The sequence below is a fragment of the Euprymna scolopes genome, chromosome 40 (assembly GCF_053919585.1).
Source record: "Euprymna scolopes isolate OS-2025 chromosome 40, ASM5391958v1, whole genome shotgun sequence".
Taxonomy (NCBI): Eukaryota; Metazoa; Mollusca; class Cephalopoda; order Sepiida; family Sepiolidae; genus Euprymna; species Euprymna scolopes.
This window is the reverse complement of record NC_136521.1, coordinates 35,418,414-35,446,290: the sequence shown is the minus strand read 5'-3', so window position 1 is coordinate 35,446,290 and position 27,877 is coordinate 35,418,414. Positions and strand designations below refer to the sequence as shown.

General features: G+C 32.8%; 2 protein-coding genes across 2 annotated transcripts in view; one reads left to right on the top strand and one right to left on the bottom strand.

The window, feature by feature from the left end:
* LOC145265493 (HAUS augmin-like complex subunit 7) overlaps nucleotides 1–16,926 on the top strand; it is a 38,564-nt gene extending 21,638 nt beyond the window's left edge. The window contains exons 6-10 of the mRNA XM_080121371.1: nucleotides 613–786; nucleotides 4,268–4,370; nucleotides 7,642–7,851; nucleotides 12,552–12,636; nucleotides 16,747–16,926. Coding sequence (XP_079977497.1) covers nucleotides 613–786; nucleotides 4,268–4,370; nucleotides 7,642–7,851; nucleotides 12,552–12,636; nucleotides 16,747–16,856 — 682 coding nt within the window. The 3' untranslated portion in view covers nucleotides 16,857–16,926. The remainder of the gene's footprint in view (nucleotides 1–612; nucleotides 787–4,267; nucleotides 4,371–7,641; nucleotides 7,852–12,551; nucleotides 12,637–16,746) is intronic.
* Nucleotides 16,927–25,096: 8,170 nt separating this feature from the next.
* The window catches only part of LOC145265492 (scavenger receptor cysteine-rich domain-containing protein DMBT1-like), a 122,877-nt gene continuing 120,096 nt past the window's right edge, over nucleotides 25,097–27,877 (bottom strand). Inside the window, exon 25 of the mRNA XM_080121370.1 lies at nucleotides 25,097–25,398. The gene's annotated coding sequence lies outside the window, so the exon portion shown is untranslated. The remainder of the gene's footprint in view (nucleotides 25,399–27,877) is intronic.

The following is a 27,877-nucleotide window of genomic DNA, read 5'->3' as shown; positions in this document are numbered from 1 at the left end:
TGGGCAGGGGCTGCTCACCACTTCCTATTCTGCCTTATTAAAGTTCAAAACCAGCTTCGAAACCTAATAGTTGGTGATGCTCTTTTCTCTTCCATGCAACCTCTTTTCCACAGAAGAGACATTATTTTCATGGCCAGTACTCGTCTGAGCTCCAATCTATGGTCCCCACCGCCTTGCCAAAGTTTCACAAAAACAAAACACTCAACAACTACTGTCAACAATTTTCCCCACTCTCTGTCTATGCCTAATTCTAAATGCAGATTCCATGATCAAAGCTTTTTTCCTAGAACTGGTCACTTGTGGAACACTGTTCCATTGGACTGCTTCCCAGCCAATTAAAATATAGTAGCCTTAAGGTCCAATGTAAACAAGTTCTTGTTGAGGCGTTGCTTTAAATAATCCAAATTCTACACCATTAGTGATTGCAACACTGCCACCTTACATTCATTAACTTTTATCCTCAAGTGGCCTTCAGGCCTTGATAAGTGGTGACTCCCTTGTAAAAAAAATATATTTCTGTTAATATATGTTTGTCTTGATTATTTTCAGCCTGCAAGAACACAACAATTTTATTTTTCTGTTTTTTTAATTTTCTCTCTCTCTCTCTTACAGTGAACTTCCTGATATTGAGTCTGAATACGAATGCCAATTTCGGTTGATTAATGATATTACAAAAGAACCAAATATCATGGAGACTCTGTTTTCTTCTAAAGTCGATCTGTTACCAGCCGATATCAAACGACAAATTGATCTCAACATGTGCGAGCCAAACGAACCACAACAAAAGTATATCCAAATTTTTTTCTTTCCGTTTCCTCTGCATGATTGTGATAAATCTAATTTAAGGGTTTGTTTTTTTTTGTTACAATGGGGACATGTTAAAAATTCCTGAGTTTTATTTATTAGCACGTATGAACCACAATACTTGACTGTTATTAAACTTGAATTCAAACTGGGAATTTACTCTCTTGTCGATAGGTTAAAGTCTTTTCAGATTACTTTCATGTTTTTATTTTATTTAAAAAAACGTTTTTTTTTTTTATATTTCATTCACCCAAAACAAGCACACTGTTGCTGAGATATAAGGGACTAAGCTGAATTAAAAGACATGCTAGCCGCAGGGACGTAAAATACGCTTAAATATGATATTTTAATTCGTCCAGATTTCGTATATATTATAGAGTTGTGATTTCAAAAAAAAAATATTTGGGTGCCATCAGCTAGAATCAAAACCAAAACTGTTAACATATAAAGCTGGTGACGTCACCACTGCACCAACGTGACACGCATATGAACTGATTAAAAATAAACTAAGATGAATGTACAAAATGTATAACGATTTTTCCATTTTTGATCCCGTAAAATCTATTTTCACTGGCTAAAGAATGGTCTGTAAAAATCCAATTATTTGAGGCACCCTGGTGCTGTCTGCAACTTTTAGTTTCGGAAGAGATAAAGTTTGAAAATATGAAGACAGGCATACAGCCTTTTATATATTAGATTTATAGGAGCTTCCTAGGCGGGAAGTTGTGCAGCGAGATGCCTGTTCATGTTCAAATTATCTTGATATAACACATCAACATAAGATTAGGTTTATTAATTAATAATTTGTTTTCACCATTTTTTTTTAATTAATATTGTTTTTTGATTAATAAGATTTTTTTTAATTAATGTTTTTTAAATAATTATTTTCTAATTAATAACATTTTTTTCATTAATATTTTTAATTAATAACATTTTTTAATGAATATATTTTTTAATTAATAACATTCTTTTAATTAATAACAGTTTTTATTCATAACATTTTTTAATTAATATTTTTTAATTAATAACATTTTTTCATTGATATTTTTTAATTAATAAGGTTTTTAATATTTTTTATTAATGTTTTTTAAATTAATTGTTTTTTTAATTAATAACATTTTTTAATTAATAACATTTTTTTAATTAATAACATTTTTTTAATTAATAAGGTTTTTAATTAATAATTTTTTTAATTAATAACATCTTTTTAATTAATATTTTTTTAATTAATAACATTTTTTTCATTTATAACAGTTTTTTTGTTTGAAAATACTTTTGCCGATTGGCAATAAATCCATGCCATGCCAACTATTTTTATTTTTTCCATATTTTCTGCTGTTTCAAGGACTAACTCTTATGCTATGATGTTTAAAAAATAAACATCTAATGCTGGAATTATTTTTCTATAAATTTCTTATTTCTTATGAACAACATGAAAAGAAACTGGAATCTTAGGAAGATTTATATAATTTCAGTAATTATAGGAGCACACAGACTTTTGAAAAATTAATTTCAAAAACTACCTGGCAATAATACCCAATAAACTAAGGGCAAGAGAGATACAAAGAATTGCACTTAAAGAGAACCTTAGAATCTTAAAAAGATCTCCCAGTTGGAATGTATGAGATAGCGAATAAATGTCTAGCATCCAGATGGAATGCCCCATCCCCAACTAAAACAAAATAAAAAGAGTAAAAATTCTTATTGATGTTTTTAAACTTGAATTCAAACCAGAAATTATTCTCTTGCTGATGGTTTAAAATCTTTAAAATGACTTTTTGCTTTTTATTTTATTTAAAAATCTGGTACTTGTACAGTTTAGTCAAGACGTTAAAAAATGAAAATATCGAAAAAAAAAAAAAGTTTAAATTGTACGTATCTGTTATGGAATGAAATTCTCCAGAAAAAGATTTCACTTAATTGCAAGTAGTTTTTATTTTACAGCGAAAAAACAATTTGTTATGATATTGAGCAAAAGGTTCGAGTTTTAGAAAGAAAAGCTAGTTATTAAAGATGGGGAGGGAGTGTCGGCGCTTTACATGGAGTTATCTCCCATGTCGTTTCTAAAATTCAAACAAAAATTTAAAACAAATCCAAGATGTCTGCTTTCAACGCGCTCTCATAAAAACGTGTAAAAAAAAAAACTACTTGATCAAATTAAGTGAAATTTTTTTTCGGAGATCTTCATGGAGTTATCTCCCGTGTCGTTTCTAAAATTCACACAAAAACATGTTATCTATATAAATTAAACAGTGTGTATGTGTGTCTGTCTGTGTATAAATATTTAACCAATAAACTCTTAAACTACTGACTACATATCAACTGAAATTAACAAGAAATGGTAATCATATACCAAGGATGGTTTATAACGAGTAAAATCTTTGTTTGGATGGATGAATAACATGTACAGAAATATGTCAGCAAGTTGAAAGACAAAATGTTAATTTCAACTTGCCGAAATATTTGTATTTCTTTCATGCACATGCGCAAATTCAATTCCTATCTTCAAGACGTCTAATATTAAATCTGTTTCACCTATCTCTTGATAGCTACATAGAGAATTGGCTCCGTGATAATAAATACGAAATTTGGCAACCCAGAAAGGACCCCACCCCTTGCTAGTCCATTATAGAAAGGACAGTTGTCTGTGTGTAGGTTTGTATGTCCAACTAAAAGCCAAAAACTACTGACCAAAGACCCACAAAGTTTATATTTTTCTTGATCAGTGTTGCTCCGGATGTATAATATCTAAAAAAAATAAAACAAAACTATTCATTCTTTGAACCAGATTTCGTAAGGGGAAGGTCGATTTTCTTTCTTTTTTTTTTTTTTTTTTTTTTTTTTTTTAAGCCATTTCCAACGTTATCTATTATATAAAAGAGAAAGTGGGGAAAGAAAAAGGAGGAAAGAGAGAAAGATGGAGGTAGAGAAATAGAAGTTACACACATTTTTAAACCTTTTTATTTTGTTTTGTTTTTTTTATTGCCCTCGGGCAACACTGATTAGCTCTGCTAGCATAGTTCCAAGGGGCAGATAACTAACCGGTTGGTCCTGTACCAGAGTCAGATAACTCCCCAAAATTTCCTGTGTCAGGGGCAGATAACTCCCAGGTACTTTTTCAATTCTTTTTACCTATACATTTCTGTGATGTAAAAGTTGCCCTGGATTTGTATTCGCGATCATTCATCATAAATAAGCATCTCTTAAATTTTTTTAAGTAATTTTCAGGCCTTAAACTGACCGATAGAAAATAATTTCTTGCTAGAATTAGAGTTTAAAGGCTAAATTCAAGTATCATTTGTGCCCCTAAATAATTTTTTTGCATAAGCCCCCGTTGTATCAAAGAACATAATTTTAGATTTTCTGTGATTAAAATATATAAGAAAAAAGGTCTTGGGTAAACAAATGGTGATAAGTTAACGCTTAGTTTAATATATAAGTATTCTTCTTTGATTTTGTTCAGATCCAAGGTGACAGCTTTGATAAATATGTACCAAGACAAAGTGAAACAATTTTTGCATGACTTTGAAACACAAGAAGCAAAGCTGAATGACTTCAAGGAAAAGGTAAGCATCTGTCTAGCTATATATACAAAACTCAATGTTTGTGTGTTCCCTATAGAAAATGATAGTAGAGAATCTACATAAAATCTAAAATTGTATTATGTAAATTTTACCAGGGAAGACAATGGAAGTGGTCTTGAATCTCTATGAGGACCGAATCTTATTTTAAGATTTCAAATAATTGAAGTTTTACAGGGAGATTTGTCTGGTATTCGTCTGGAATCCGGATGAGGCAATTCCAGAGGGACATTAGGAATTTATCTGGAAGCCAAGAGAGTATTAGAAATCTCGTTATTAATTTTTAGGTACAAGTTTAACCTATTTAAAAAACAAAAAATACACAAAAATGTTTATAACGTCATGACACAGAAATGCCATATTCCAAAAATCGCATAAATTAATAAAGTAGTCTTTTTTACTAAGAAAATCCAATTTTTATAAGGCAGCAAAAATGGTGTGTCCACTATATTTAAAATTCATCACTAGTTATCTCCCCTTAACAACATCTTAAAAAATCAGCTTTGTTAAGATTTGCTAAGAATCAATAAACATCATTAAATAATGATTTCTTAATTAAAAAAAACCTACTTGATCAATTTGTGATTTCTTTTATGACATTTTTGTCCTATGATAGTGCATACATTGTAAAAAAATTTTCTGTATTTTTTTTTTTTTTTGAATTAGGTTAAATTCTGGGCTTGCACCAATTTTTATTCTAATAAAATATTTACTGATGTAAAAAAATAGTTTTTTATACTTTGAGATAACTCATATTTTAAAAGAAGTAATTCTAATTATTTAATTTTAATATGCCCTGTATACTTGTGTATAAGTCGATGTGCTTTTTGAGACCAAAAATGGTGTCATTTTAGGTATTACCTGTGTATAAGTCAACTGTAGATTCTAGACAAGTTAAATGGTCCGTCTCATGGCGCTTTCTTGCACAGATAATTTCCTTTTTGATGTTTGTCTTTTTTTTTGGTAAGACATATTATAAATTGTTTCTCAGCATCTGTAAGCAATAATACATGCATGTGTGGTCTATTCAATTTTTATATATAGAACCAACCCGCTGCGCACTTACATGCAACAAACGCAAATGTTGCAAATCAGACATTCTGATCAATGACATGCTGTAGATTCCAGACGCAGTTTTTTTAGGCATTAATATCATGTACCATAATAACGTAAACACATACATAGTATGAGCCATAATATACCATAATAATGTGAACACATTCGTTAAGTGCCATTAAATGGTTTCATTAAATAATTATTAAATTGCTAAAACGTATTGAACTTAGAGGAGAACGACATATCGTAAACACTACATTTCCTAACCTATTAAAAAAACGTCATATCATCACCGAATACATCATATCGAACTTAGACTTCTAGCCATGCCTAAAGAGTGAGTATTGCAAGAGCTATTCTAATTATTCCACTCAAAAACCACGCATGTGCTTACATGCTGGCGAACACTCTAGTAGGGTTCGGAAGGAGTGCGGTTAATTACTGGGATTACTAGAATATACCGAGTGCACAAACAAAATGGCGTTTTCTATATTATGATCGAGTGCTAAGTCGCTCTTTAACAATATTTCCAAAAACATTACCGATGCATAAGTCGGCCCAGAAAGAAAATAACCTTAAAATCATCTCCCAGAAATTCAATTTATTCACAAGTATATACGGTAAATTTTTACTGATTAAAAAAAAAAAGTAATTTTTATTGTTTTCATATCATATTCCAAAAATTACATGAATTGATCAAGTAGTTTCATTTCTATGAAGAAAATCATTTTTAAGTGATTGATGGGAATTCATAGTCGTTACAACAAAAATCTGAAAAGTTTGAATTATTGTTGAGTTATCTCTCTTTGTTTCTTGAGATTGTTTTCAAAATGGCAAGCGAGACAGTCACTTCTCAAATACACATAAAATTTGATTTTCTTATTCAAAAATAAAACTATTTGATCATTTTACACGATTTTTGGAATGTACTTGTTTCCTTCATGGATACATACATCATACAGATTTTTCTTTATTTTTATTTTTTGAGGGGGAATTCTGGACAAGAACCAAAATTTGGATTGCTTTGGTTGAAATTAAAGTAAAAAAAAATTGCAGAAAAATGAATATATATATTTTTTTTATTTTTTTTTTACAGCACAAGTTTGCTAGTTAATTAATTTCAAATAATCAACTTCTTAATTTTGACCTGTGAGAAATTAAAATTAAATGGATTTTAAAATTTAGAAAACTTGGTAATATTTTATAATTTTTTATTAAATGATTGAAATCATTTTTTTGCTGAGACTTTTATTATTAAAACTTATTCATTAAAAGCTTGGTCTTATTTTTTTTCTCTTCATTTGGCTGATAATATTAACCTGACGGGTCAGTCCCTCGTGGAGAGAGAAGAGATGTCTGATGTTTTTGATGGTTGTTGCAATGTCTGAAATCGATATGCGTTTGAATTTTAAATAAAGAAACATTATTCTGTTTTGTAAATTTTCAGATTAAACTTCCAAACCAATATTTTCAAAATATGTGAACAAGTTTCTCTATTTAAAATTTGATCCAATCGCACAAACACATATCGATTTCAGACTTTACAACAAGCATCAACAGCACCAGACCTTTTCTCTTTCCATGATAGGCTGACCTCTTGGGTTAATGTTATTAGCAAAATGAAGAGGAGGAAAAAAACTGAGTCTTTTTCTATGAATTAGTTGTTTTAACAACAAAAATCTAAGAAAAAAAAAATATGATTTTAATCGTTTGATAAAAAATGATCTGATGTCAGAGCTCTTAGCCACGGTCAACAGGTCAACAATTTATTTTGTCATCAATTGAAATCTTAAAGTGAATTAACATTTCCTCTTAGCTTGGAAACCAATCTTAACCCAAAACAATTTATTATTTCCCATTTTTGCTCAGTCATTGCATTTAATCTGTTATTCAACCAACACACATATATGCCCACCCTGATATCTACCAGTGGATGTATCTAATGTAATCAGATTGGAGTCATCCTTTTAAATAATTGTATAATTGTGTCTTATAGCTATTAGGAAACAGCTTCAGTCCCACCCTGCTCAGCTTAAGGGTTGAATCTCATGGCACCGGGGTTCCATTCAAGTGGCAGCATCACATATAAAATTATTCGATTTTCTAAATTTTCAAATTAAACTTGCAAAATAATGTTTTCAAAGATGTGACCAAGTTTCTCTCTTTAAATATGTTTTCCTTTATTTTCTCTCTGTTCCAGTTTGTTTACCATGGCTATCATCCAGAACAACTTGACGAACTTTGCCGACAATTGGAAAAATCACTCTCAGATCTGAATGAAGAAATTGAAAATTTCAACAGTTGCTACGAAAATGAAATGAAATTGTGGTGCAATAAGGAACCGATGAACCCCACACGATTGGGTCCCGTTTTTAATAGGGCACACACACTTCTTAGTCATTTTCAATCCGTGAGTATTTTATGTTATTCTTTAGACTTGGGTGGTCCATCAAGCCTATCTCTGCTCAATTGTTAATTTTATGAAAGGTGCTCGACTGAGCTTCAATCTCTGACCACTCCCCCTGTCAAAAATTTGCAACAAACACTCGTCTAGCTACAACAACTGTCAACAATTTCTCGCGCTCTCTATCTGTGCCTAAAACTAACCGACAATTTCATGAACACCGTTTCTTTCCCAGAATTGTCTGGAAAACAATACCATAAGGCTGCTTTCCAGTTGACTATAACATAATCACTTTCAACTCTAATGTAAATAAGTTCCTGTTGAGCCATCCTTTTGAATAATTAAACTCCACCCAAGTTCCACCATTACTGATCATTAGTGTTGTCTCACCATTTACATAATACTCATTCATTCTTATCCTAGAGTTATCTCCACGTCTTGCTAAGCAGAGAACCCCCAAGTTTGTGTGTATATATATATATTTATATATATATATATATTTATTCATTAAAACAAATATTATTGAAGCCTACAGAAAGGTTCTTTTTTATCAAATTTAGTATTTTTTATATAATAAAATATGCGGAGGTTCTTTAGACTATATATATATATATATATATATATATGTGATTACTGCATTTAATCACATAAATGAATATATGAAGATATAATTTATGCGTAAATTTTTCAGTATGTACTTCAACAGTGCCTGATACATAGGTAGAGCTAGGTAGTAAGTTATGTAAATATATATAGCAGTTAAGCTACACCGAATATTCCGCGTTTCATTCTCGTGAGAATTTCTCAGGCTTATGCATAAGCCATATATATTTTCATAACTTACTATATATATATATATATATATATATATATATAAAATCAAGAAGTAAAAATTAAGTTTACAAGCCAAAAGATTCTCTAAACTTGAAGTGAATATAAATACAAATATTTATATAGTAATCCGAACCAAATAAAAAAGCTCAATACAACCAAAATAAGAAATAGAGCTTGTCATAGAAGAACACAATTTAAGACTGTACATTATATTTTATAAGAATTTATTTAACAGGATAATCAAATAAGAACACAATTTAAGATTGTAAATTATACTTTACATGAATTTATTGTCCGACGGGATAATCAGATAAGGAATATTAAAGAATATTAAACTTTCTCTTAATCCTTGAAATTTCAAAGAAATGCGTTCTTCTCGTAAGAAGAAAGATATTAGGAAATGAATATTATAGTGAAGCTATAAATTTGCTGGTACTACTATTAATTGAAACAGCATTATATGAAAACTAGCCATAAGTACAAAAAAAAACATTTTGGTGCAAAGAGTTCATGAAATCAGTAAAAGAGATGAAAAATAAAAAAAAGTGAAATAAAAATTAAAGATAAAAAAATCCAGATGAAAGGATATAAACATCTGGGCAGGAGCTGCTAGAAAGGACTTGTCCTGCCTTGATAGAGTTCAAAATAGACTTCGTAGCCTCGTAGGAGATGTCCTTTTCTCTTCCCTGCAACCTCTATCTCACAGAAGAGATGTTGCGAGTTTGGCTCTGATGTATCGTTATTTTCATGGAAAGTGTTCGACTGAGCTTCAGTCTATGGTCCCCCCTCGCCAAACTTTCACAAGAAACACTCGTCTAGCTGTAAACACTATCAATAATTCCCCCCACTCTTTATCTGTGCCTAAACCTAAACGTAGATTCCATGAACAAAGCTTCTTTCTTAGAACTGCACGCCTGTGGAATTGTCTTCTGTTTTCCTGCTTTCCGGCTGACTACAATATGGTTGTGTTCAAGTCTAACGTAAATAAGTTCTTGATGAGCCGTTCCATATAAGTTATCAAATTTACCGAATTTTCATTACTAATGATTACTATATTGTCCAATTTCTACTGTACACTCTTTAACCCTTATCCTTGAGTGGCCTCTTGGCCTTGATAATGTGGCGATGTCTGTGTAAAAAAAAAAAAAATATATAAAGTGGTTAAGTATTTTCATTATTTTGACAATAAAACTCAATGTCCTCATACGAAGAAGTTGGATTTATAATGTTGACATTCGTATGAGAACATTGACTCCTATGACCATTTTGTCTAAAAAGTAACTTTTAATTTTCATTTCACGTTTTTTATTTTTCATCTCTTTCCCCATTTCATGAACTTTTAGCACTAAAACTTTTTTGCATTTATGACTAGTTTTCATGTAATGCTGTTTCAATTTATGCAAATACCATCAAATTCATAGCTTTGCTGTAATATTCATTTCCTAATTATTTTTCTCTGATGAGAAGAACCTATTTGAAACTTCACGGATTAAGAAAATTTTAATATTTTTGATTTGAGTATCCTGCCAGACAATAAATTCAGGTAAAGTATAAGTTACAATCTTAACTTGTGTTCTTGTGTATATATATATATATATATATATATATATATATTTCACAACTTGTATTCCTTGTGTTGAATAATAAATGTTGTAAATTCTACTTTACAAATTTAAAATTTTTCTTTTAAAAATGTATGTATATATATATATACTCACAGATTTACCCGACGTTGCCTGGTATTAAACGTAACGTTAAATTCATTAAAAAGCAAAACAAAAAGGAAACTTAACCCTGTTTAAATATTAAAAAAAAAACGATGTTAAACTTAAAAAAAAAAAAAAAATAGCGATTTTAAAAATGAAAAAAAAATCTTTTTTAGGTGTAAAAGAAAAAAAAAGTGGGGGGTGGCAGGTAGGCTCGAACCCAGAGCCTTGAGCTCAATAGGCTGATGACATACACCTGCGCTACGGCGACATAAGCAATATAAGATGTTTCATTTGGGTATTATAAAGTGAATGAGTTCAAATCGAGGTAAAAAATCATGCTATTCCGCTGTTAACAATTTCCGCGAGATAGTTTTTAAGTGCGTGTTTAATGAGCTCAAATCCGCACGCACTTAATTTTACGGCGGGATAGATCTTTTTAGTGTTTTTTTTTTGTTTTTTTTACCCAACTATGTCTGGTTTTGTTTCCATAACATGTTGGGGTAAACCAGCTCCCCCGTTTATTAGGGGAGTGTCCAAATGAAAGCAATTGTCTGATGTAACAGTGAAAACCGACATTGACGAAACATCTATTTGCTTTCTGGACGCTACGGCCCATAAGGCTGAGAACCACGCTTTTCTTTCACATCAGTTTCGCTTTCATACGAAAAAGCCGAATCAACACAAGAGGGGCCGAAATAGCAAGAATTGTGTTAAACTCGATGTAAATAAATCTAGATGCAACGCGCGTTCACAATTTGTACACATTATGATCTACAGGGTATATAAGAAGTTCTAAGTGATAGTAAACCCCCCCCCCCGCCTCCGAGAACTCCCCCCCCCCAAAAAAAAGCCTTCCTTGGACATACGAAAACTCTTGTGTGCATTTTGCCTTTTATATATATATATATATATATATATATATATATATATATATACCATCAAAAAGTAAAAATATGTCTTAAAATGTTGACGAAGAAAAAAATGTAAACAAAGGGGAAATAACTCCTTTCTTATAATAAAAACGTTCAGGGAGCGAAGTAAATAAGAAAGAATCGCTAATAAAAAAATAAATAAAAATTCAACAACCTTATATATATATATAGATATATACAAACATGCATTTGTGCACTACACAGACTGTGATCATTTTTGTTGTGCCAATCCAAAGTCGTTGTTTGTGTATTGCACCCGTCTTTCAGTCAGTTGAAATTAATATTTATATAAATCGTAAATGTCATTCAAGAAAGCCGATAGTGATCATGTGATTTTAACATCGCAATCAGCGCATGTATATATATATATATATATATATATATATCCAGCATAATCGCATTGACATACCGGTTCTCATCAAATCACCGAAGTTAAGCAACAATTGAGCCTGGTTAGTATCAGATGGGTGACTATTTGGGAAATCTAGGCGCTGTATGTGCTTTCCTCTTATCTCAGCATTTGTTTTCAGTCGTCTTGAATCTCCACTTGTCACTGGTATTCAACAATGTCGACTCACGAGAGGTGTGGTTGGGGATTGTGCAACTCCTGCCACAAAAATTTCACGCGTAGGCGCCCCTTCATGGGTATCCATAGTCTGTCAAAGACTGAAGGAGCCTGTTATGCAGTAGAACCCTGGGATACAGCATTAAAAATTAGTAACAAAATACAGTATATAATACACATGTATATAATCAAATAACATTATAAATAACACGGTAAGATGGGGCAAATACCATAACTAGGAGCTGGAAAATTCCACATTGTAACCTGAAAAAAATGTATCCTAGGGCCACTGTATCCCGGAGTTCTACTGTATATATATATGGGGAGAGAGATTCATCCACAGAAAGAAATGTTATGTTTTATTTTTAGTATTGCTAGACTAGCACATATCTGAAGCCAGAGATCGAGCATATATCAATGTAGAACGCAAGATGGGTGCTGTTGATAAATATTATCTATGTACATACGCAAAAAAATTCATCCATAAACCATTCATATAGCAAACATAAATGCAGTTCTTATATAAAATGGCCTCACAAGGATTGTTATGCCATAAAGTGCAACCACCCATCCAATAACACTCATTAATGTTTTTCAAATATGCAATAAATGAACATAGCTGGTCAAGTGATCACCATTAATAAAAATGGTCATCTTCTGTTTCAGATGTTGAATACATTCGATGATATCCATAGTTCATCTGACAAAATTGAAGCTCTCAAAACATCTGATTCCACAAAAAAAGACCTGAGTAAGTAAAAAAAAATTTTTCTTTTGGATTATTTGAATTATTCAGATTATTATTCTCATCTTGAAATGTTATTTTCACAACGTTTCAACCGATGTAACCTCCAACCTCCTTCGAGTGCATCTTGTCGAGTTCAGAAATATTTTTTGTAAACTCCAGAATTTGTATGGAATTTCAAATGGAATTGGTTTTGTAAAACCACATATAAGTAATCGCCTAAAAAAGTAGAACATCCCTCCAACAAAATGTGTGATTTCATTATTTGTAATAAAGTATTAAAATTTCCAAATTATAAAAGCCAGTTTAATTTTCTTAGGTATTAATTATTAAAAAATTAATTATTAAAAAATTTGTTTTCACAAATTTTTTAACTGTACCCCTCCTCCCCCAAAATTATCCACCCTAAAATATTTCCATTTTTGAAACTGGAAGCCATCACCAAGTAGACTTTTTCACTTTAACTCAATTGCTTATTTACTCTGTTCACTTTATCTCTTTTGTTTAATTTACCTCTTCTCCCATTCTTAATGCTTATTAGCATATTTTTCATATTATTTTCTGTTATTTCTGATATTCAGGTTATAAAAGTATGTCATGTAAGCACTCAACAGCCATGTTCCAAAATTCATAATGATCAGTTAATTAGTTTAGGTGTGAATCCTGTACATACAAATATATAAACTAGCGGGACATGTGGAAATTTCACAGGGGACACATTCATATGTAATATATTGATGTTGGCATTCTGTAGATGTTCAGTGTAAATGGAGACGCTCTGATATTATTGTACCTTTTTTGTTAAAACTGCAAAAGTATTTATCTAAGCTAACACGAATGCCCGGCAAAGCCCGGTCATAAAGTATTCTTAAATACGATATTTTAATTCTTGCAGATTTCGTATATATTATTGTAAAGTTAATATACTATTGATTTTTATATATTATAAAGTTGTGATTTCAAAAATAAAATATATATATCCATATGACTTGAGTGCATTAGCTTGAATCGAAACCAAAATAAAAACTTATGAAAAAAAATATATGTGCATATATATATATACATAACTTGAGTCCCTTCAGCCATAATCAAAACCAAAACTTATAAAGAATTCTTGATAAAATTATTTATAAAAAATAAATGATTTGAGTGCCATCAGCTATAATCGAAACCGGAACCAAAACTTGTGAAGAATTCTTGGTAAAATTATTTATAAAAAAATGAATGATTTGAGTGCCATCAGCTATAATCGAAACCGAAACCAAAACTTATGAAGAATTCTTGGTAAAATTATTTATGACAAGAAATGGAAGTACATAACAATTAAATGACCTGGATGTAAGCGTGACACAGAAAAGAACACACACGCTATCGTCTTTATATATAGACTAGCGATAGAATGACTTCAAATTTTTCTCTGGCCCTGTCGGTGGGGTATTAGAATACGCAGACTGCCCCCCTGCAGAGGGTAAAAGTCCCTCAATGGGGGTCCTGGATATGACCTTAAACTATATCCAGTGGTAAGGCCCCAGCTTATGGGCTTTGGGGAGTGTGGAGCCACCTTTTAATTACCATTGCTCCCAGGTCCACTCTGACCCGCAGTGGTAGTACCTGTTAGGGTCCCAGCTATGGGTTAAATAGAAACCGACGTGAAAACAACAAACATTAAAAAAAATTTTCTTCAAAATCTTTGGATTCGGCATTAAATAACCCAAAAAGGGTTGATATGCCGTAAGGCAAAAACAACCAACCAACCAACCAAATTTTTCTCTCCACTTTCATACAATTACCAATTTTGCTCTAAATCCCTGATTCCAATGCAATTACTTATTCTTTTTAAATTTCTAAATATCTAGCGACACTTGAAAACTTGCCTAAAAACATAACCTCCACTTTGACATAGCTAACAAATTCTATCAAAAACATAACTTTGGCCTTGGTGATAAATTTACATTGTATTCAGAAGTTATTATGATGAATAGATTGTAGTTTTACAGACCATTTCAAATAAATATGTATCGTTTCATCATTTGGCCCAATAATGACAAATTTTTTCAAAAATAATTGTTTTGGGAATCTCCAATTAAGCTAAAACTTTTCTGATACTCTCCCCTCTAAATTCAGATATTTTTCTGATACAGTATAGGGCATTAAAAATTAGTAACAAAATACAGTACAGTATATAATACACATGTATATAATCAAATAGCATTATGAATAACAATGTAAAGTGGGGCGAATACTGTAACCAGAGGCCGGAAAAACATTGTATTCCACATTATAACCTGAAAAAAAACGTATCCTGGGGTTCTGCTGTACACAAAATGTTCCAATATAATTCTGATTTTGTTGCCCCAAAAACTTCCACTGTTCCCAATACCCAAAAAAGGTTTGATTTCGGATACCCAAAAAAGTTGTGATTCGGATACCTTAATAAGTTCCAATTTCGATATCTCAAAGTCTGATTCTGATACCCTAAAAAGGTGTGATTCCGATATCCCAAGAAGTTCTGATTCCGATATCCCAAAAAGTTCCAGTATTTCTGATACCCCAAGGTGTTCTACTGTTTCCGATACCCCAAAAAGTTCCAATTACAATTCCCATAAAAATTCTGATATTTTATATTTTGATACACAAAAGTTTCGTTGTTTCTGATTCCCGATTTCCATATCGAAAAAAAAAAGGTTCAATATTTCCGATTCTTAAAACCTTCTAATATTCCCATTTCCAATTAATCAGCCTATCAATAATATAATTATAGACACATTGTCTAACTTCATATAGAGATAACTAGATGGTTCCAGATATTTTGCTTAATTTTCAAGAACTTCAACAATCATAGAATCTTAAAGCTTGGTCTTTTGAAACGGTGAGTATCACATTTAATTATCTAGTATTGTTCATTGCATACATAACCTTTTGTTTTTACAAGGAAGTTATCACTATGGCTGTGACAACAGCATAGTCTTTTCATGGTTCTGACTCTCTGGTATATATCCGATACAGTTAGACACAGTTAATCAACCACATCAGTCTACATAAAAACGTATAAGATATTAACAGATATATACTCAAGAGTCAAAACAATGAAAAGAATATTCTATTGTCACAGCCCTACTCATAACTTATCAAGGTCTGAAGGCCACTCGAGAAGAAGGGTTAACGAGTGTGCAGTGGTAACTGGGATTGGGTATAATTTGATTATTTAAGGGAATGACTCAATAAGAACTTGTTTACATTGGACTTGAAGATGACAGTATTGTAGTCAGCTGGAAAACAGGCCAGCAGAACAAAGTTCCACAGGCAGGCAGTTCTAGGAAAGAAACTTTGTTCATGGAATTTGCATTTAGATTTAGGCACATATAGAGAGGGGGTGTTGATAGTGGTTTTAGCTAGATGAGTGTTTTTTTGTGAAGGTTTGGCAAGGGGGGACCATTGATTAAAGCTAAGACAAGTAATTACCAAGAAAATAATGATAGAACAGAGGTAGGCTCGCAATGTCTCTTCTGTGAGAAAGAGGTTTCAAACAAGAGAAAAGGGCATCACCTACTAGATTTCGATGCCAGTTTTGAACTTTCTCATGGCAAGATAGGATGTTCCGAGCAGTTATTGGTCAGATGTTGCAACAGTACTGCATTTAAGGATGTAGGTAGAAGATTAATAATTGCCACTTTTTTTTTTTTCTGTCATTCAGCAGTTGACCCATAAGTGGCAACCTCGGCAAAAAGCAAATTTCCCAAAACATTACACAATTTTTGAAAGAAAAATCACTTTTGTTTTCTTTTTTATTTTGTACATACCCGATGGTGGAGTTAGTCGTTTCTTTTTTTTTGCATGGTGCAGAATTCAAATTTACATATGTTAAGGCCTAAAACTGCACTGTTTGTTCATTTTCACCAGGATTTTAGGTTTCCTGGAGACTTTCGGAGCTAAATGGGGTGGAGGGAGTAGGGCTGGGGGTAAATACTGAACTTAGTCATTTTTTTATGCCTCATTCATTGTGCACTCATGGGGGACCATGCATGCTTCACTTGCTTTTTGTTTTGTTTTAAGCATGTCTTACCAACTGAAAACTGTAAATTCTTAAAAAAAAAATCTTTTTTTTCTTTTTTTAAGGAACCACAACAGAAGGTTTGTTATTGGACTTCAAAGAATTGTTAAATACGCTGGAGGTTTCTGTCACTAATCATCGACAAGATTCCCTTGAAACGGATTTTATTAAGTGAACATTTATGCATCACCGATTGTCACGTATAATTTTTTTTTTGTTTTTAATAAATGAGGATTTTCTTTTAAGTTTTGTTTTCTTTCTTTTGTTGGCTCATCATTTATTAAGGACAAGAGCCACTTAAGGATAAGGGTTAATGAGATGAAATGATTATTAATTGAAAAATGAAGAACACTATGGAAGTACTAATCAATGGTATGAACTGCGTTTGATTACTTATGCTTATTCTTGATGAAAATGTGACAGTAGTTAGCCAATTCCAGAAAGCTTTAACAAGCTTGAACATTATCGGGGATCAGCATGTCACTAATGACTGTGGCCCTTTTAGGATCAGGCCGTCGTCTATTTTCATCAATGATATGGTTTAGATATCTAATCTCATTCATAAAAAAATCACTCTTTCATTCCTTGACTTTAAATCCGTATTCTTAGATTCTTTTGAAAACCCTATATATTGCTGATATTGTTTTGAGAATTTGCTGATTATTATGTTGTTGTTAAAGTAAACTGTTGCAAAGTCCAAACCGGCAGGTATTTGTAGGATAATTGCCGGCATGACCTTAATCCTGAATGTAAGCCTTTCAAATTTGTATAGACTCCGATGTGTGTTTATACACACAAGCTTTGAACTTTCTTCCTCTACTTAGATTTGTAAATACACATTACTTAAGGCAACTTTTGAGAATATTTTCCCACTGTTGAGTTTTGTAAATACCTCCTCCGGATTGGGGAAAGAATAATGATGATCTCTTAATACTGCATTAAGGCCACTAGAAAAGTCAGCACAAACATGTATCTCCTTTGATTTTTTTCTGTACATAAACTGTTTGCTTTGCCCACTTACTAAAGTCAATCCTTGATAATATGCCTGCATTTTCAAGTCTGTCAAGTTCTTTGTAAATTTTGCCCAAAGTTGTGAATGGAACGTTTTTTAAAAAAATAGTGTGTTCATTTTCTTTCACTTCAAATTTTGTATTCATTTTTGTGCACCTGCTTAAACTCGGTGAAAAACTTCAGGTACACTTTGTTTTAGTTCAACTTTTAATTCTTCAGCATCCGATATCACATTTTCCACGTTCTGTCAGAAAGTATTTATAGAACAATCCCAAAACTTAAACTTGTTTGTTCAGCCCGTGCCGAATAGATTTTCAGATTTTTTAAGGACGAATGCTTTTAATTTTTTAATAGTGCCGTTCAGATTTACTGGTTAATATAATTCTCCAATAAAATTAATCTTATTGTCAATCACCGTGCTAGCTGACTTCAGTGTTTTCTGCGAAGTCGATTTGCAAAGTTTTTTCTATGTATGCAAATTTATCATTAAAAAGTCCAACCCAGTGTCTACAGGGTGGAACAATAAATTTGTCTCAGCGAATATTTGGTGGATAGTGGCAATCAGGCTGGCTTTGGTGTTGTAGGAGGTCATGTTGGTGATGTTCTTGATGTATAACCAAACGAATTAGTCCAGCAGGTTCAGGTCATGGAGGAGGTGGGGCAGTGAGAGAAGCCTGTGTCCCTTTAGACTTGTGGGCCGACACCAAGTCCTGCTGCGACACCCAGGGTCTGCCAGTAGCCATCTGATTACACCAGGGGATCACCACACTCTTCAGCACATCCAGGTACACATTGGTGTTGACTTTCAAACTGAATTCAAAAATGTGAGGCGGCATGATGTGGCCCTCCCTTGAAATCACACCAAAGACCATAACCATGGCCAGAAACTTTGTTGAGCCGTTCCCTCAAGTGTTTAACTGTCCAGAGTTGCATTATGAGGGTGCTGGCAATGGTCCTGTTGTCATAAATTGGATTGGTAGAGAGCATAAGTTGTACAGCAGTGCATCTCTGATCTCGTTCATTGAACATTGTATCACTTTCAGACAGGATAGAAAGCTCCTATTGCTTTTGGGATTTGTATACAACTGACCAACTAGTAGATAAGACAACAAAAAAAAACTGGTTTTCATCAAATGTAAATGGAATTACGTCTTTTCTAGGACAACAATTTTATTGTTCCATCTTGTAAATGCAATTTCATTATTTTATTAAATATCTTGATTATTACGTGTTTGCGTGAATTTTTTATCTATCGTTCAGTTTTCCCTTTTTTTGTTTTGCGTTTGCTTCTACAATCTGACATTTTACGACCAAGCTTGCAGCACTTTTGTAAAGTTTTATTCCAAAACAAACAGAATTGTTCCTAGTGTAATTCTCTGTGTCAGGCGTAATTTCTTTTATTTCTGTACTAGCAGGGCTACCCAGCGTGCCCGGGTGTTTAGAGGTGTGTGTGGTTTTGGGTAAATAAAAACAAAAGAATAATAAAAAATCGTTGCCCGGATGTTTGTGTTGGGAGTGGGGGGGGGGGTAAAAAAAAGTTTTAGTATGTAAGTAAGAAGTATCGAACCCGAAGCCTTGAGGCGAAGTTGGAAAATAAAGTGTGAAAAAAAATATGCAATGTTAACCAATCGGCCACCAAGAAATAGTAACGGAAACATGTTTGAATTAATTTAAGTATTAAGAATTAGCAGGTGCCCGTACTTAATGACTTAATGAGATCAACTTTAACTACGGGGCAGTTTTTTTATTTACTATGGGGCAGTTTTTTTTTTTTTTTTTTTTTTTTTGCTTTTTTTGTTTCCCCCAAGATGTTGGGGGGGGGGGGTCAATTCCCCATAAAAAGGGGATTTTCCAAATTGAATAGCAATTGTCTGATATAAGGAGAAACTCCGCATTGATCAAAGCTGATTGTTTTTGGACGTTCCCGGCATGATCGCCGGGAACGATGTGTTAAGCTTAGTTTCGCTTTTATACGAAAAAGCCGAATCCACACGCGGCAATCCAAAAATGTGGAATATTTAACTTTACAAAGTCGGGCAAATTAAATAGACAGACGACTCCCGTTCTTAACTCGTAGATATTAACATTTAGACAGCATATAAAAAGTTTTTTTAAGGAGTGAGCCGACCGATCGCTTCCCGGAAAAAAGCCTTTTGTGGACATACACAAAAAGCGAACATACATACACACACACATTTTTGCTTTTATATATATAGACTAGCAGGAGTACCCGGCATTGCTTGGCAGCATATAAACAATGAGAAAATTGAATTTGATTTTGAATATACTTTTTATTCTTAAGAGAAAGGAATTTTTAATGTCTATGTATCATTTGCTATTTCAAGCAAAAGAATATTTTACCTAGCTAGGAGGGGTATTAGACGTATGAAATAATTGTATCTTACCTAGGGTAGATAATTTATAGCATGTATATGAAATAATTTTACCTTTGCAAGGACGGTGAATATACAACAAATATTTAAAATAATTTTACCTACACTAAGATGGGTAATTTTAATACATATATGAAACAATTTCACATACTTTTTGACCCCTTAAATGGACATTACTCTCTCCAACCCAACCCCCAAAGAATTTAAATTAACCCAACCCTCAAAAGAGAATTTAAAATTAATATAATCGTGCTTCTTTCTACCCACCTCTCCAACCCTTACATCATGCTCGGATGATAACATAAAAAATTTAAAATATAGATCACCCCTATAGAAACTGGCCTAGTAAACTTTCATAGTAAACCAACAATATATACGTATTAATCTAATTTTGAGGTCATAAACTGTTTGAGCCATATCCGGAATCGACTTCACAAATCCATCTGAAAATGACCAAGTTCAGTGTTGCTTAACTTTGGTAATTTCCATAAATCATTTGGAATTACCAAGTAGTCACCCATCTGATAATGACCAAACAATGTTGCTTAACTTTGGTGATCTACATAAAGCTATTTGTATTCCCATCTAAGAATGACCGGGACACTGTTGTTTAACGTTAGAGATCTATATATAGCATTTCGTGTTCACGAGTAGTTACCCATATATAGATGCTGCCGCCTCAGCGTTCTGTCGCGCTAGAGAGAAAAGCAATTTCATGCCCACAAAAGAAAAAACATGAAGGACAGTGCAATCATTAGCATAGCTGACTTACTCAGAATTGCGCAGAACCGGAGTCAATGGCAGCGATTCATGAAAAGTGCCACTACTGGTCAGTAATGACCATTCCGTCAAAGAGAGAGAGGGGAGTAATTCATTGATTTGTACTGAGAATATGGTTGGGCATATTCTTTTTTCTCTTTTTTTTTAGGGGAGTCATTTTTAGATATATACTTTACTTTCCTGGCATATGCTATGCCTGATTCTTCTATGTTTTCAGAAGAGCTTCTCACGCTTATGACCCTTTGGCAATCCTCTGCAGGTTTCTGTAAAGTTAGAGTGGATTCATTTTCGAGTTTTGCTAGTATTCTCCATCTTAACTCAGCATTTTTTGCTCAAACTAGGCTTTGAGTGAAAATGACATTTAAAATCAATTGATGATAATTCTGCTAGTCTAAAGTTGTTACAGTTACATCTGACACAAATACTAAATAATCTGTCGTCCCACTTAGCAAGTTAAAACATTTCCACCATTTATTGAATAGTAACGTTTTGAGACTAAACAGTTCTGAACTCTAGATACATAGTTTTTTTTTTTTTAGCTAAGATGTAGTCTACAAATCTGCTGTGCTCTGTAGTTCCTAGCTTTCATAAAAGCAAACTTTTTTCGCATCACACTAATCTTCACAATAGACATTGAAAAGGTCTTTGTACCTTCTAAAGAAAGAGTCAAACATTTGATCATGATCAGGAACATCGATAAATTTCTCTATGGTGCTCTATATTGAGTTTTGCGAAAATGCTGCGTTATTGTCCATGTGAGATTTATTGGTCAAGCTTTTGAGAAGTAATTCCTGATTTTTTTTATAGATGTTCCATTTTTTTTATTATTGGATCAACATTTCTTCAGTTTTCTGCTGTTGTAGCATCTGTTGTTTTTGTAGTTCTTGTTGCTGTTGGAACGTCCTTTCTTCCATATTCTGTTGTCTTTCTTCAGCTTTTTTTTTTCTTTTTTTTTTTGTTTCTTCTTCTTCTTCTTCTTCTTCTTCTTCTGTACTTCATGTTGTTGTAATATCCAAAGCAAAATTTCTTAAAAGTTGTTCATCTTGTAGCCTTGTTTTTTTTTTTTCAAGAGTAGTATTTACTTACTCAAGAAGAAAAAATGCTGTAATATTACTAATTATAGTACTTAACGCTAAGATGGCATACTACAAAGTACGCACACACACCACACAACATGAGAGGCGATGTCTGTCTATCTCCCTATTTTCAAATTCTATCTCTTCCGAAACTAAAAGTCACAGAGCAGTGTCTCAAATGATTGGATTTTTTATGGACTGTTCTTTAATGGGTCCTTAGCTGATTAAAATAGCTTTTAATGGGTCAATATTGAAAAAATTGTTATATATTTTATACAGTCATTTTAGTTCATTTTTAATCAGTTCATATACGTGCCACGTTGGTACAGTGGTAACGTCACCAGCTTTACATGCTACAGTTTTGCTGTCGGTTTCAATTCTGGCTGATGGTACCCAAATACTTTTCTTTTTTTTTTTTTACTTTTGAAATCCTGACTATAATAATATATACAAAATCTAGGCAAATTAAAATGTCATATTTAAGTGCATTTTATGACCTGGCAAAGACCCCCCCCCTTCCCTGCTAGTCTTTAAAAAGAAAACTTTCTTTTAGGATAGATTTTAAACTCCTCTCACTTAAGTTGTAGTATTGGTAACCTTAACAGGTTATGGAAAATAAAATGCTACATTCAAAACATTTAATTCAGAAATTTAGATTTTTATAAAATGAAGCATTTTACACTTGATCAAGTGGGTATAAAAATTTTTTTAGTTCAGTTACAGATTAGCAATCACTGCGTAAAGGTGTCACCATGCATAAAGCAAGCAAACTTACCAAAGTTGAGTATGCTCAAATTCTAGATTTCCATAAGCAGGGTTTGTCACAGCAGGCCAATCGCAACTAAGGTAAATTGCAGTAGAACTGTGATTTGCAAATTCTAAAGAATAGAGAGAATTATGGAAAAGCAAAATCCACTGGTATACCCCCGCCCCCAAAAAAAATTTTTCCTGCATTGAGTACGAGAATAAGACAGGTTGTTGTGAAAGACAGGGAACTTTCTTCTAGTCAAATTAAGGCAAATACAGATGCTGATAGCTTCTAACGATATTGGCATAACAAAAACATGCCTCCTGAAATGTTCTTCACGCGTAATAGTGGTGGAGGGTCCCTAATGATACGGGGTGTCTTTTCTTACAGAGGGACAATGGAACTCTAGGTGGTGCAGGGTGGTCAAACAGCGGCTGGTTATGTTAGCAGGTTACAAACACAGCATTGTTCATGACGGAGGGTCATCATTTGTGTAGGATGAATAGTTATTCCAACAGGATAATGCTGCAATCAATCCACTCTGCACAAAGAACCTTAACCTTTCTGCAAGAAAATGGGGCCCGTTTTTTGGGACATCTTGCTTACTCACCAGACTTGAACCCAATTGAAAATGTTTGGGGATGGATGACAAGAGAGGTTTATCGAAATGGCAAACCTATTCAACAAAAAATGAACTTAGTGAAGCCATCTTCAAAAGCTGCAGCAACATCCCCTGCACCTTAATGGAAACACCTTTTCTAGCATGCCCCAAAGAATTTTTGAAGTCATCAAAACCAGTGGACGTAGAACTCATTATTAAATTTGGTTGTTGAATGTTTTCATACACTTTTCGTACAATTTCTTTAATTTATACCCCAGGTCTTATAATTTTGATCAAGTGTAAATGCCTCATTTTATAAAAATGTAAATTTCAGAATTAAATGTTTGGAATGTAGGGGGTTTTTTCATAACCTTTTAGGTTGTAGTATTGGTAACCTTAAGTGGTAGGAGTTTAAAATCTATCCTTAAAAAAAGGGTTTCTTTCTAAAGATTTTGAAGTGGTCTTAAATTTTTGATCAGGAGTGTATACAGTTGGAAAGAGTTCATATCTAATGCATAGGTGAGTCCCCGCAACACTTTTCTATTTTTTATAGAATTCGCTCCAGACAAGGTATGATACCACTTGATGTAAGGAGCTAACCTAAACAGCAGATAGTTCCATAAGCCTTCAGCACTTTGGAAAGGAGCTACTGGAAAATTCCATAAGCCTGCAGTACTTTGGAAAGGAACTACTGGAGAATTCCATAGGTCTGCAGTACTTTGGAAAGGAACTACTGGAGAATTCCATCAGCCTGCAGTACTTTGGAAAGGAACTACTGGAGAATTCCATAGGTCTGCAGTACTTTGGAAAGGAACTACTGGAAAATTCCATCAGCCTGCAGTACTTTGGAAAGGAACTACTGGAAAATTCCATCAGCCTGCAGTACTTTGGAAAGGAACTACTGGAAAATTCCATAAGCCTGCAGTACTTTGGAAAGGAACTACTGAAGAATTCCATAAGCCTGCAGTACTTTGGAAAGGAACTACTGGAGAATTCCATAAGCCTGCAGTACTTTGGAAAGGAACTACTGGAGAATTCCATAAGCCTGCAGTACTTTGGAAAAGAACTACTGGAAAATTCCATAAGCTTGCAGTAATTTTGAAAGGAACTACTGGAAAATTCCATAAGCCTGCAATAATTTGAAAGGAACTACTGGAGAATTCCATAAGCCTGCAGTACTTTTGAAAGGAACTACTGGAAAATTCCATAAGCCTGAAGTTTTTGGAAAGGAACTACTGGAGAATTCTTGGAAAAGATCTACTACAATGAGATATCAAAACAGCAAATTTATGAAGACCACTAGACCAATGAGCCAAACAAGCTGGAACAAAGGAAGCAGGGAATATATCAAACAATTCTGAAGAACACATGCCATAATAGTATTTTTAAAAAGTCTGAGATTAGCAACATCACGTCTGTGAGAGAGGTTGCAGAATAAAAAAAAAAGGTGGGATAAATTAAATTACAGATACTTTCTGCATATTAGTGTAGCATTAAATGAAATGTTAGAGCAATTCATGGTGTTATTTGTTGTTCTTTTTTAATGTTTTACGGTTTAAACTAGTAAAACAAACAAAGTATATATTTTTTAATAACCAGTCAAATATAATTAACAATTTGAAACAACTGAATTTTGTTTTAATTATAAAATTTTATTTTATAATAATATTAATAATTTCACAATGTTTCTTTTTTTCCGACGAAAATAGAAAAAAAAATTTTTTTACCATTTTTATGGAAATAATGAACAAAACAAACAAAAATAGAAAAAAAGAAATTGTGAGAAATGTTTTAAACAAAAGTTCATCATTTCTACCCCCTGTATTAAGGGATTTTTATTTTATTTTATTTCTAAAAAAAATCAGTTATCATCGTCTTCTTGTTTACATATACCAAAAAAAAAAAAACTATTAATACTACGACTTTGTTGAGTTTGAATGGTTTACATCCCTTCGAATTGAAACGGAGGTAGAATATTTAAGGTGTAGCATTGCTAGATGAATGTCTCCATGTTTCTTTATTCAGTTCGTGTCCATTTTGTTGGGCGAGAATTTAGCAGGAGATCATCAAAGTAGGCTAAATATTTGTGCAAAAAGATGCATAACCGTCTGAAAAAGAAAACAAAAAATATTGAACACTGTTTAAACAAGTATTTTATAAAAGAAAATTATATAACCCTTTGATGAGCGTGACATTTGTGACGTAAAGAAAATAGTTTTTTGTGACATAACGTAAACATTTCTATGAAAGTATATTAAAATGAAAAAGAATATAGATAGATTTCTATGAGTTCTGTTTATAATTGTTTATTTTTGAAAAAAAAACTTAAAGCTATTGAATTATAAGTGGTTTGCCATACTTATGGGTATACATACATAATACTTAAAGTTAAATTCAAATTTTGATATATCTTGTAATTTAAATGTGAAAAAAAAAACTCTTCGGACGCTGAAAACGTACACAGTAAAACAATTTGTTTTATTGTCGTGCTGATTATTTATTTGTAACGCAAATTAAAAAAAATATATTTTCGGGGTTATTTAGTTATGTTGGTAGCGTAGAAGAAAATGTATGAATGTTTTTTAAGAAAAGTGTATTAAAAAATGGAGAATAAATTTTTTTTTAAATTTCCATTATAAAATGCTCTTATGGTTGTCAACGGGTTATAGTAGATTTATTTGTAAGAAAATTGCATTAAAATAACTTAGACGTAATATGGAAATGAACGATGTAAAAAAAATGCAGAAAGTATTAACAATTGTTTATTTGGATAGTTTAAATGCGAAAAAAAACAATTGGGATGCTGAAAACGTACACAGTAAAACAATATGTTTTATTGTCGCATTGATTATTTGTTTATGTACGCATGTGCAACCGGAAGTCGTAAACCGGATGTTGGGTTACAACACCCGTTACAAGTTCATTTGAGTTTTGTAATTATATAGATTGTTTAGTGTTCTAACATTTTTAAATATCTCTGAATTTCATATCATGTGCACCAAATGTATTCTTCCGACATTTGATTATATCACCGCAGACAAACAACACGTGGACTACTAACTTTTCTGCCATCATGGCGAGGGAAAAAAAAAGAAAAAGATGTATAAAATTCTGATGATGGCATATATTGCCGAAATATTAATTTAAAAAAAAATATTTATTTATTTTACAAAATATTGCATTGTAATTTGGCTTACATATTTCATACATATTTTTATTTTAAAATTTAAACAACGCTTATATCACAGAAAACACATCTGAATTTATTTTTATTTCAAACTTTAAATAACTTTATGAAATGTTTTCGAAGATGTGACCATCTCTTCAATTCAAAATCGCACCAACCATGCTAAACACATTGCTAAACATATATATTAGGAACCCTACGTCAGTAGCAATTAAGTTATCTAGTGTGAAGTTTGACAATATTTAGTGCATGTCAAGATGACTTTAATCTGCAAACAGAATTGTCTCCAGAGATGGGTGATATGAAATTGAGATGGGAGGCAGGCGTTAAATGCGGCAGACAAAACAGACTTTATGATGAATGATGTCACTTTCGATCTGATAGAAAATGTTTTTTCAATTCACATGTCCATCTACTCTGGTGCTCATTTTGCTTCTCGTCTTTGACCACATGGTGTATTTTTCTCTCTTTTTCTTGTGAAGCAAACTTATGCCAATTTGCATACATGCTGTAAACGATTGCTGCTGCTAATATTTTCACTAGCCAGCTATCCTCTGGCTACTGCTGATTTTCTCACACACATTATACGTGCCCTATTATATAACTAGCCCAGCTATGCAAACTGACTTGCTAAACTAGCTAACGTACTTGCATCTTCGCATCGTAGGATCCTAGTCTGTTTCACATACTTTTTTCGTATGGGTACTTTTATTGATAGTATACGCATGAACCTCTAGTCCTCTTCTAAGTAATCTCCTTCAGCTGCAATGCGGCCCTGTCGGTGGGGCATTAGAATACGCCGACTGCCCCCCTGCAGAGGGTAAAAGTCCCTCAATGGGGGTCCTGGATATGACCTTAAACTATATCCAGTGGTAAGGCCCCAGCTTGTGGGCTTTGGGGAGTGTGGAGCCACCCTTTAATTACCATTGCTCCCAAGTCCACTCTGACCCGGAGTGGTAGTATCTGTTAGGGTCCCAACTATGGGTTAAATAGAAACCGACATGAAAACAACAAATATATTCTATTAAAAATATTTTTCTTCAAAATCTTTGGATTCAGCATTAAATAAGCCGAAAAGGGTTGATATGCCGTAAAACAAAAACAACCAACCAATCTCTTCTAAGTAATCTCCTTCAGCTGCAATGCACTTGTACCGTTCTAACATCTTCTGAAAGGCCCCATGGAAGTTCTTTTGTATGAGCGTGTCAATGACCCTTGTAACAACCTCTTTCATTTCTTCAGTTGTCTCTTAACGACAGCCTCTAAGGTTTTCCTTGAGCTTAGGGAATAACCAAAAGGCACAGGGAGCAAGGTATGGACTATAGGGAGGAACTGTTTTGATGCCCATTTTGGTCAAATAGTCTGTGACAAGGATAGAATTGTGGACTGCACCCTTGGAA